This window comes from Sarcophilus harrisii, chromosome 2 (assembly GCF_902635505.1).
Source record: "Sarcophilus harrisii chromosome 2, mSarHar1.11, whole genome shotgun sequence".
Lineage (NCBI taxonomy): Eukaryota > Metazoa > Chordata > Mammalia > Dasyuromorphia > Dasyuridae > Sarcophilus > Sarcophilus harrisii.
Window position 1 is genome coordinate 628,984,659 of NC_045427.1, and position 12,103 is coordinate 628,996,761.

Consider the following 12,103-nt stretch of genomic DNA (forward strand, 5'->3'; position numbering starts at 1 on the left):
CGCGCAGGGCTGAGGGACGGGCCCCTGGCTCCTCTCCGCCCGGAAGGGGGCGCCACCGGCAGCAGGAGGAAGACGGGGCAGCGAGGGTCAGCACAGTGCAGCCACGACCAGGGCGTGGGGGGGGGGGGGGGGGGGGGGAGGCAGTCTGGTACCGGCGCCCCCCGGTGGGACGGGTCCATCCTTGGGCCGGACCAGCCCCACGCGGGACACAGTCTCTTCCGCCCGAGGCTCCCGGGCCGCGGCCCTCAGTCGGCCGCCCTGACCGCCCCTGCTCTGAGGGTGTTTGCAGTTGTTTCCCGCTCCCGGCGCCCGCGCTGGGCGGGGGGATGACGGGGGCGGGGCTGGAGTCGGGGAGGCCGTTCCAAGTGGTGCAGGACCGGGGCATAATCGTGGAGATGGCAGGGGCACCGGGTGATTGCTCAGTTACCGGCCCAAGACCCCGCAAGAACAGCACCCTCCTGTTGGAGGCCCAGCCAGCACACTCTCTTCCAGGCCTAGCTTGGGTGAAACCTCCCTCAGGGAGCCCTTCCCGATCCCTCCCGTCGCTTGTTCCCCACATCCCCCAAATCATCTGTTTTTCTCATCTGGGCGTGGCGTGCACTCTCCAAGCAGGTTTAACCTTCCCTCTTAGCACTCTCTCCTCCAGGGTCTCAGTGCTAGACGGGCACCAAGACAGCAGTCAGGCCCGGCCCTTCTGCCGACTTTCCAGTGGAAATGCGCCTCCGCGGCCCTGCTGCTGGTATAGCTCCCGCAGAACTAAGCTCCTGCAGGGCGGCGCTCTCACGGTTTTGTCTCAGTGTCCCCCCCAACCTTAGCGCCTGGCCTGGAACATAAGTGATTAATGTTTCTGGAATTAACCGAGTTGGCTGTTGGAAAGAATTAACTTTTAATTATTCTCAAGATTCCTTAAGCTTTCATTAAGCTTAATTAATGCTAATGGAGGTAAATTGTCCATTACCTTGGGCAAACATTTAAGGGTGTTCTTTTATTTCTCTCCTAGTCCAGTGTTTATTTTTAATTCATTTTTTAAGTCTTTCATTATATACTCAATCATCAGCAAACACAAAGACTTTGCTATACGGGTTAGAACAAAAAGAGGATTATATGTGAGGCTTGTTAAGGTGTTTCTGTGTGCACATACAGGCCTTCGGGTCTAAGCTGTATTAATAACTGTCATTCCTCCTGGTCTGAAAAAGGCTTCACGTATAGGCTCCACAAAGCGCATTTTTATCGCTCAGACACCAGCCTCGTGCGAAGGCTGACTATCCTAAGCCTTGCCTGGAGGGGGAGGGGGGCTCGTTCTATGAACATATCAGCCGGGGAATTAATTCTCTGCTAAGGCACCCACCCCCGCCTCCATGATGGAACCACAGCTCTATGGATTACTACGGGACTTGTTCAACTTCGTTTTCCACTTTATAAAATGTTCCTGTCTTAAAAGAGTTGTTCATGCTGGTGTGTGTGAGTGTGTGTGCGCTACATAAACGTTTCACAGGGAGGCAAGAACAGACCCCTCTAGTGCCTCCTGCCCTCACTTTACTCCAAGAGAGCTCAATTCCTGGCCAAGGGGGAAAGCAGGAGGTCAAAGCCAGAGGCTGGGCTGCTTCGCTCTCATGAGAGAGGGTCCTGGGTCAGAAGGAAAGCTCTCTAGTCTCTCAAATGTAATTAATCTAGGGATGTCATTTTTAGGTTCAAGCTTAACACCTGATCACCATCCTTTCTGAGGAAGGACTGCTCCGAGGTTTCTTTCCTGCCAGATGCCAGTTCCACAAGGAACATAAACAAATGGCCAAAAGGAATTCATTCACCTAAACTGATAGCAGAACAGCAAGCAGAGACGTTAGGCTTAGGAGAGTGTACGTGGGACACAGCAGGATAAATGAGCTCTCTCATTGCGAGCAAGATAATTTCAGAGCAACAAAAGAGAGGAAAGCTTCAGACCTCACCCAAAGGGAAATTTCCCCAAGGTTTCTGGCAAAGGAGTTCAGGTAAGAAAAGCAGGAGGGATGGAGACGGTGTCACGTGAGCAGTGCTTGAACAAGGATGGATGTTTAGTTTAGAGAAAAGAAAATGTATGGAAAGTCATAAATGCAGTATCTTCCAGTACCAGAAAAGGCACCTTAAGGCACTTGAATGAATTGGACCAATGAGAGACATGGAAGAACACATATAGGGTGATAGGGAAGCCAGAAATATCAGTAACTGAAAGGATGGGGTGCTTTCAGAAGAAATAAAGAAGTCTGGAAGAAGGGAAAGATGATGAATTCCATTTTGGACACGTTTGGTATGAGATACTGGAGAAACATCCTGGAGAGATACCCAGCAGGCAATTGGTGACGAGGAACTGGAAGCTCAGGGCTGAATAAATACATTTCTTATCTTAGCTTGGAAGAGCTTATTTTCTGCAACACTGATTCATAAGCCACATTATCTTTATGGGGGTCTTTTTGCTTATGCTTACTAAACACCATGAAACCAGATGATGACCAAATGCTCTGTGAAAGGATCCTTTCTGTTGCCTTTGGATATACAGCTGTGGTGGTTATACAGTCATTTCAGTCGGGCCTATCGGGGGTTTTCTTGGCAAAGATACTAGAATGGTTTGCCACGTCCTTTTCCAGCTCATTTTACAGTCTGGATACACACAGCACTTAGTTTTATTTGTCCCTTCAAAGAGAAAGTATAGGTCATGCTTCAATTTATGTCATTTCTTTTATTTTCTGGCTTCCATTACAAGGAGAAAATCAATTTTCACATGCTTTAGTTTCTGACTGCAAGGCTCTTATGTTGGCCCTTAAAAAGAAATAAAAGGAACCTACCTATCATCTTTGCAGAAGTGGGAAGGGGGGGGGGGGCTGCTACAGGTGTGGAATAGTGCATATACTATCAGATTTGATGGATGCCTGTCAGAGGAGTGAAAGGGAAGGGAAATAGATGGAAACAAAGGTGATAGGAAATGGTATTAACAATATATACAAACATCTACATGGAGAGAGGAGGGGGAAGAGAGACAGAGATAGGAACATAGAAAGACAGAGACCAGGGACAGAGTTCAGAGTTCAGTCCCCCCAGTGACACTTGAACTGATTAGATGCTGGACAAAGATCTTACACTGGAGTTATGTCTTTAGGCAGTCCACATACTGAAATGACTGAGACACAACTTAACAATACTGTGTAATTATCACAAAACCTCTTTTACTATTCTCCCACTGCAGAAACAGAAGGCACAAGGGACAACAGGCCATTTTTCCCCCATTTTTCTCTTTTGTGGATCTCCAAGAGTGAAGAATTCCTCACTGAAAAATCAGCTACTGCCGAGACGATGGCTCTCTCCCCATTTAGAATTTCTAGGACGATTCTGGCATGGGAGAAGCTGTCACTGTCTTTGCTCTGCTGGCAGAGTCTTTAGGACCTCAGGATCCTACCTCCAAGCTGCAATGAGGCACTGCGGGAGGATTTTGTGGAAGGCATTTTAACAAGTTGGAGTTGATTGTGGTGCACATTTTGTTTATACCGTAGAGAGACAGCCACAATGGCAAAGGCCCTATGAGGTTCTTTGGATCTGGGCATGTTTAACCTTGATGGGGGTATTGGGAAAGATGGTGAACATAACACTTGATTTCAGTTATTTTTAGGGGTGTGATGAGGAACAATCAGCCTTGGTCTCCTTAGCGGGGGATAGCAGGAGCAAGGAGAAGTTACAAAAAGGTGAATTCAGATATAGCTATACTTTCTCTGTCCTTCCCCATCTTGATCTCTTTAGCAAACTAGTTCAATTCTAGATTGTTTCTTCTCTTGCCCATTTATCCCATTGCTGATTCAGCCTTAGAGAAAATCAAGAAACCTGGCTGGCTGGGTCAGCACAAGCTTATGTATCATCAACCGGGCCCTCCCTGTTGTGAGGCAATTATTTTACTCCTGCCTCACAGAGCCACTATTCCACTTTTCACAGCAGCTCTTCCAGACCATTCATCCCTTCTAAACCTTCATGTCAGACCTGGGAGAATTCTTAAAACAGAGAACAGGAACGGGAAGGACTAATTAGGGGTATGACACATTCCAATGAAATTTCTTCATACTCGAGAAGGAACAGTCAAACTGGCCCAGAGATTTAGAGAGATTTAGAATCTCTCTCTTAGGGGCCCAGACCCCCTCCCTCTCCCCTCCCAGTCCAGCTGACCATTCCGAATGGAAGAAATTGAGGTTGAGAGTGGGAGCAGGTGGCTTGGAGAAGTCTAGGGACTTAATAATTGATGATTTGGAATAAACTCTCATGACTGGGATACACACACACACACACACCCCATCACTAGCCAACTTCAACACCTTTTTATGTTTTTTCCCCTCATTAGAATATGAGGTAGCTGATGGCAGGGGCTATTTTGCTTTTTGCCTCTCAGTATTCCGAATACTCTGCACAGAGCTTGGCACACAGCAAGCACTTAATAAATGCTGTATCTGCATGTTCTGGGCTCTAACAGAGTTAGCCCTAGACTACTACACCTGATTTCTTGACTCCTGGTCTTTTTCTACACTCCGGCTTACTTACATGATCCAGCTTACTGATTCTTTTAATTGTGTAGACAGGGAGGAAAAAAAAAACACTGAAAGTTACACAAAATTAACATATTTTATTTTTTCCTTTAATATTACAATTCTAAAACTTCACTTGAAGACTGTGCACATAGCTCCAAGTAGAACATAAGCCAATGAGGGCCTTCCTTTAAGGCAGGTTACTTCAGACATTTTTAGCCAGCTCTGGGGCTGGAAGAGGGATAATGTGGATTCTCACATCACAGATTCCAGCTACACAGGAGCATCAGATGCTTGTGTCAAAACGGCCACCCCTGAGGATTTCTCCCCATTCCCCTGCTCTCCGATGATCCGGTCGAGCTCGAACTGCCAGATCCACCCTTGTACACATGAAGAAAAATACTGCAAGTAATGTCCCCCAGCCCTACTCCCAAAGTGGGGGCAGTTTATACAATATGATAAACCATTATCAAAGAAAACAAAACAGTAATACTTGTCTATAATATTTGATATTCCCATACACAGTATAGTTGAAACCTGAATTACTATCAACCCACCACAGACCCCACAGCTCTTCTTTCTGGTATTACTCTTAATATTCCAGCATGAGTAACACAAGGGGATACCTGGGGCCAGAAGTTCATGCATAAAGTGAATGCTGACCAAAGATAGAGGAGAACCGTAACTCAGTGGTTTGTGCTTACATAAATACACATAAAGGGAATCATGCATTTGCCATATAAAATAAAATGTCCATTACCTAGAAAAACCTTGACAAAATTGGCTATAAAAATATAAACTGTAGTGAAAATAAACAAAAAGTACTTATTAACAGATATTCATTGCATTTATTTATCTTTTTCATCTTGAATACTGGATTTCCAAAGCACTGGTTTAGAACTCACCAGGCTCAGCTGCGGTTCTTCCAGCTGAAAGGGGAGACCCAGAAGGCTAAGGTGCTCTGCATGACCTCTGGGCTCCTTCACTGATTCTCCAGTCTTGGTCTGCCAGCCCATTGACTCTACTGTAGGATGGCAGTAATGGAGCCCATTCCACTCTAGGGTGAACAGAATGAGCCTCTAGACATACTAGGATGAATTCTGAAGGAGTTCAAGCTCCATCCTGCCAGTTCTTTGGTAGACAAAGTGAATGTTGGGGCGAGGGAGAAGCCTATCCCTTCCTTTCCCCACCCCCAAGCTCTCCTGGGACATCGGTGAGCTTGTTCCTCTCCACATTCTCTTCTGGTGTGGTCCCGGAGCAGGAGGGGACAGACGGCAGGAGGCGATGGGGCTGGACCCCAGGACTGCCAGAGTGAGAGCTGCCCTTGCCGCCTGTTTCTATGATTAATTCCAATACAGACAGCCCTGCAGGGATCTACTGATGCTGTGGATTCCTTCTGCTCTAAAAGAGCCCCACAGTATCTACTAGGGAATCAAAGGATCAAATGCCGGTCCATTAAGACTCAGGGCTGAATTTACAAATTCAGACCATATGTGGCAGTTCTCTCTAGAAACTCCCTAGAACCACTTTCAAACAGCAACTGCAAGATTTGCTTCTGGAAACAGTACCTTGTGAAAAGTTAACTCCAAGGGGTCTGCCAGAGATGAGCAAATTCCCACTGGAACTTGCCAGGGTAGGGACCGTCACTTTATAGGACGGAGGTCAGCGACCGCTCAGTGTGTATCGGTGGCTGCGAAGTCCCAGAATGGCTCATAACTGCGAGGCTCAACTTTCCACTGACTTCCGGAGAGGCATGTGCTCCATGAACTCTAGCTATACCCTGTCTTTCCCCATCTCAGCCAAGGACCAATGTTCTGATGCATCTCACATCAGATTTAACTTCTGAATAGAGAATAAGACTATAGTTTTAAAGGTGTGGTTCACTCTAGAGTTTCTCAAAAGAAGAATAATCCAAATTCTAACATCAGAAAGACTAAACTGAGTCTCAGTTGATAGGATGATTTTAAAAAAAAGAGTAGAAATATAAAGTTTTTTAAAATCACAAAACAGAAATTCTAGAAATCACTAACACATTTGATAGCATTTGCGGAATATGCATCATTATTTCTAGAGGTCTTTAGTCCAAGCAGGGACTTGGGGGGAAAATGTCCTTTTAAACCTCAGTTTTTAAAACTATTCCTCACAATGTTCAGGAACCAGAGTGGAACCACGGCGTAAAGCCCAGACAATTGCCTCTAGCCCAAACTGCCTGTACACTTTCTACTATAAACTTTAGAAAGCCTCCCGCATCCCGATCAGACTTGGAACAAACGGCAGCCGCGGTGTTATCAGACCGCACCTCCCGGGAGGCCTGTTCACAGACCCGCCGCAGGGATCACCGGGAGGAAAACACGGAGCCGCTCGCCGACTTTCTCCGGCTTCTCACAGAGGGTCTACGACTCTCTGCTCTAAGACTAACCAAGAACAAGGGGCCATCGGGCAGCGGAGCGCGCCGGGGCAGGGCAGGAGACCGGGACTGTAGGGGAAGGCCCAGGGTTAGGGGACGCCAGGTAACTCACCTGGAGCCAGTCCGCTCCCGGGACAGACGCTTCCGAGAAAAACGGAGAGGGGGCGGGGCGGGGCTTCCCAGTCGCCGGCGCCCAAGCCCCGCTTCTTCTCTGCGTGGCGCGGGTTCGTCACCTCTCTGGGAAGTACAATCTCAGCCTCCCCCAAAGCCTCCCCCTCCCCCCTCCAATCGCGCCGGGGACGGGGCCGGGCAGCCCCAGCATCCGCCACCGTCGCCACAAGCCGCAGGCCCCGGGGACGCAACCCGGCACTCCCCGTAGATGCGGTGGGCCCATGAGAACCGGGGCGGGCGGTCCCAAAGCTGCTCCGGATCTCGGGCTCGGGGAGACGGCGGCGGAAGGACAAGGAGAGTGGCCGAGACGGCCTTGCCCGGGGCCTTGCACCGAGGCAGTTCCAGCAGTTTCCGGGGGGAGGGCGCCCCCTTTCGAGGCGGCGGTGGGCTCGCGCCTGGGGGTTCCTGCGGGCTGAGGCACTGCCGGGGGCCAGACCGGGGCCTCCCCCCGTGGCGGGCACGGGCCGGGAAGGCGGCTGTAGACGAGGCCGAGGGCTCCGGACCCGGGCGGGAGGAGGCGCTGTCGCGTCGGAAATGTGTCCAGCAGACTCCCGGACGCGCGGGCACATTCCCGGGAGAACAGAGCGCCCGAGCCGCGTCCGCTCCCCCACTCTGGCCGTGACGCCCGGGGTGGGGGGGGGAGGGGGCGCGCGCTCAGCTGTCCTCGTCCTCGTCGCTGATGAGGTCGCGCTTGTCGGCGTCCGTGTCGCGCTCGCGGACAAAGTCCTCGCGGATGGCCTCCAGCTCCGAGAGCTCCAGCCGCACCTTCTCCAGGTGGTGGCTCCTGCGGTTCCGGATGGGCCGCAGCGGGAAGGGGTTCAGGTCCCCGAAGGCGATGCTGATCAGCTTCCTGGAAAGCAAGCACATGGAGCCGCCCGGGGTCAGTCACGGCCTCGCTCCTGCGCGCATTCATTCAGCACCGACTCCGGGCTCGGCCCGCCCTCCCGGGGCGCTCGGCCCGCCCTCCCGGGGCGCTCGGCCCGCCCTCCCGGGGCGCTCGGCCCGCCCTCCCGGGGCGCTCGGCCCGCCCTCCCGGGGCGCTCGGCCCGCCCTCCCGGGGCGCTCGGCCCGCCCTCCCGCCGGGGGAAGGCAGCCGCGGGCAAACGAGCCGCGGGCAGCGTGAGCCCGGCCGAGGAGGAAAGCCTCTGACAGCGAGGGCCGCCTCAAGCCCAATGAGAGCCTCTCAGAACGCTCCTGAGCATCTTAGGGAACAGGGCCGGTCCCCTCCCAGCTCTCTGGGGAGGGAACCAAAGAACTACTAGAGAACATCGTGAAATGCAACACGGACACTAATTAAAAATTAAAAAGTTTTCGTACAAACAAGACCAATACTGCCAAGCGAGCAGGGAAGCAGAAAGCTGGGGAACGGGGAACTTGACAAACACGGACGATAAAGGCCTCTTTCTAAAACTATCTATTTATAGAGAATGGACTCAAATTTATAAGAACACAAGCCATTTCCCAATTGATAAATTGGGAAAAATTGATAAATGAACAATTTTCAGAGGAAGAAATTAAAGCCATTTCTAGGTATATGGAAAAAATGCTCTAAATCACTATTGATCAGAGAAATGCAAATTAAGACAACTCTGAAGTACCACTCACACCTCTCGGCTTGTCTAAGATGGCAGGAAAAGATGATAAATATTGGAGGGGATATGGGAAAACTGGGACACTGATACATTGTTGGTGGAACACATCCAGCCATTCTGGAGAGCAATTTGGAACTATGCTCAAAAAGTTATCAAACTGTGCATACCCTTTGATCCAGCAGGATATCTATAGGGTCTGTATCCCAAAGAGATCTTAAAAAAGGGAAAAGGACCCACAGGTGCAAAAATGTTTCTAACAGCCCTGTTTGTAGTGGCCAGAAACTGGAAACTGAGTGGATGCCCATCAACTGGAGAATGGCTGAATAAATTGTGATCTGTAAATATTATGGAATATTATTGTTCTATAAGAAATGACCAGCAGGGTGATTTTAGAGAGGCCTGGAGAGACCTACAGGAACTGATGCTAAGTGAAGTGAGCAGAACCAAGAGAACATTGAAAACAACAAGATTATGTGATAATCAACTGCGATGGAGAGAGCCAGAGAGAGGACTATGGGGACTGAATGTGGATCACAACATAGTATTTTCACCTTTGCTTGCTTGTTTTTTTTTCTTGGGCTTTTTTCCCCCTTTTGATCTGATTTTTCTTGTGCAGCTTGATAAATGTGGAAATATATTGAGAAGAATTGCACATGTTTAACTTATCTTGAATTGCTTGCTGTCTGGGGAAGGGGATGGAAAGAAGGAAGAGAGAAAAATCTGGAACAAAAGGTTTTGCAAAGGTGAATGTTGAAAACTGCTTTTGCATGTATTTGAAATATAAAAAGGGCCAAAAAAAAAAAAAAAAGAAAAGAAAAGAAAAGAGAAAAAGAAGTGTTCCTAGTGCATGGGGAAGCAGAGAGAGCACACAGGGCTGTGGGACTAAAGCCTAAGTGTGAAAATCAGTTCTGTGATATTGGGCAAGCCTCTCTGGACATGGATTTCCCTATGAAGGTCTCTTTCTAGCTCCAAATTCTATTAACTGTAATCCCAGGGAAGTTGTATGGAGTCTGATTCATACATTTATTCATTACAGAGAATAAAAAATTCAGGGACAGCTAGATGGCACAGTGAATAGAGCACCAGCCTTGAGGTCAGGAGGACCTGAATTCAAATCTGGCCTCAGACACTAAATATGTCCTAGCTGTGTGACCCTGTTTAAGTCACTTAACCATTTGCCTAGCCAAAAAAAAAAAAAAAGTGCAAAAACCAATGTCAACAATTTGAGAAAAAAATAAAACCCCAAAGGACTTGAGGAATTCCTCTAGATTTCTGACACTATTTCATCTATTATGTTCTTGTGGGCAAAAAACCCCTTTTAGAAGGTAAGAAGCTTTTCTGCCAATGCTGGCATAAGACACAATCAGCACAATGGTGCCTGATGGGGCCATGTACTCCTCAGCGTGGCTCTGTCCTGGTATCTGCTCTTTTCTCTCTAACTACCCCGTTGGCAATCTGAAAGGCTCCCATGGAACTCAGGTTTCCATAGGTGCCTCCCAAGTCTACACATCCATCTGCCCCGAGCACATTAACCTAGGAGTTTTGTCTGTACTTCCAACTCAATTTATCCAAAATGGAACCAATGCTCTTTCCCCTCCACATTTCCCTATTTCTATTTCTACTGTTTTTCCAGTCACTGGTTGGAAAGCTGAGTCACCCTGGGTCCCTCTCTCTCCTTTACAGGCCTCCACTTGTGTCCAATCAGCTGCTGTCTTGACTGCTCCATGTCCACAAGCTCTCCCTTGCTCTTCCCACGGTCAGCAGTGGACCATGATGGCCGCCTCTGTATGAGGCTCTCCGTCCACAGCGAGCAGCCAAAGGGATATTCTCTGAGGCCCCATCCTGCAGTGGTCCCTCTTGTCTAGGAAAAATGCAAACCCCTCTGTCAAGAGCGCTCTGGCTCCAGCCAAGACCTGTCCCCTTCCTATGCTCTGTGCCCCAGCCCAAGGATCCTCCACCTCTGTCTGTCTTTGCCCAGGCTGCTCCTCTTCAACTCCATCTTTCAGCTCAAGCACCCCTTCCCAGTGAGGCTTTTCTAGACCCCTACCTCAGGACCTTGTATTTGCTTTGTATGTATTTCATACTTCTTTTTACATCTGCATATGTAGAATGAGTGCTCCTAGTACACCTGATGGATAATTAAGTGTTTAATGACTGACTGAATGGGTCAGAGTCCTGCAAATTATGAGACCAAAGGAAGTCAGAGCCATAAGACTTGAGCTAGAAGGGATCTGAGCATGTAGTCCAGAGGCCTGGAGGGAAGAAGCCATCCATCCATGGCCTCGAAGCCAGTTGGTACCAGAAACAGAGCCAAAGGCAAACATCCCCAGCCGTGCTTCCCCTTCATGTATTTTTCACTAACTCTTTCTGATGAGTTAAGAATGTGAAAAAGCTAAGTCACAAAGTTGTCTTGGACAAGTGACAACCTCTCTGAGCCTCTGTTTCCTCACCTGTATGATCAGGGGTCTTCAAAATCCGTTTGAGCTCCACAAATGTCATGCTAAAATCCCAGGCTAAATTACCTCAAAAATACTGGACAAGCAACTCCACAGAAATTCACAAGGTGGAGCTCTGCTGCCATGTTTAAGAAGCCAAATCAATCCTGGGTTTGACCGATGGGGCTGAAGGCCACACTAACATTCCCATCAAAAACCACAGGCATTTGGCCCGAATCCCGGCAGAGATGCCCCGACACTGGCGAGTCGGCCCAACTAGGAACTTTGTGCTGGGAACCAAGACAGCCTGAAAACAGCTCATTTTAAAAGAAGAACCTACTGCGTTGGAGCTCAAACTCTGTCAAATCTTCCTAGAAACAGAGAAATGACAATAGCTCTCACAGTCCCTCTCAGGCCTATGATTCCAAATGTCAGAGATGGCTTCTTCAAGATTCCTAAGAACATTTACTTAGGCATCAGCTCAGTGAAGAAAGGTTTATCTCCCCCCACTTCTCCACCATCTGTTGTTCATCATCGTGTAGAGGCAGCACCCATAAGCTCGGCCCAGTCCCGCCAAGTACTGGCCCAGTAAAAACCCATGTGCTCTCCAAGGGCTGGGACAGAAGGGTCACTGCAAGGCTAGACGTGACTAATATTTTGGGCTCATCAGCTCAGAGGTTATGTATTATATTACCGAGAAGCTGACACTGCACCATGGAAGCCATAAGCACAAGGATGAAATCACTCCCAGGTCGGGGTGACTAACCCTACCTGAAAGTCATTTCCCATTTCCCACCAATACGGCACCTCCACATAGCCCCACACAGGCCTCTCAGTGTATGGGCGCCGCCCCAGCTGCGCCCTGTCCAGCGAGCTCTTACCCGTGTTCTCCGGACTATTCCCCTGCGCCCCTGACTGTATTATGGAACTGCAGGAACAGCTCAATCACTGCATCATCTAGGT

At 49.1% G+C, this 12,103-nt stretch overlaps 1 protein-coding gene across 1 annotated transcript in view; it reads right to left on the bottom strand.

Annotated features, from left to right (window-relative positions):
* Positions 1 to 4,613: 4,613 nt before the first annotated feature.
* TBC1D2B (TBC1 domain family member 2B) overlaps positions 4,614 to 12,103 on the bottom strand; it is a 71,660-nt gene continuing 64,170 nt past the window's right edge. The window contains exon 13 of the mRNA XM_031956765.1: positions 4,614 to 7,963. Within this exon, the coding sequence (XP_031812625.1) occupies positions 7,768 to 7,963 (196 nt within the window). The 3' untranslated portion in view covers positions 4,614 to 7,767. The remainder of the gene's footprint in view (positions 7,964 to 12,103) is intronic.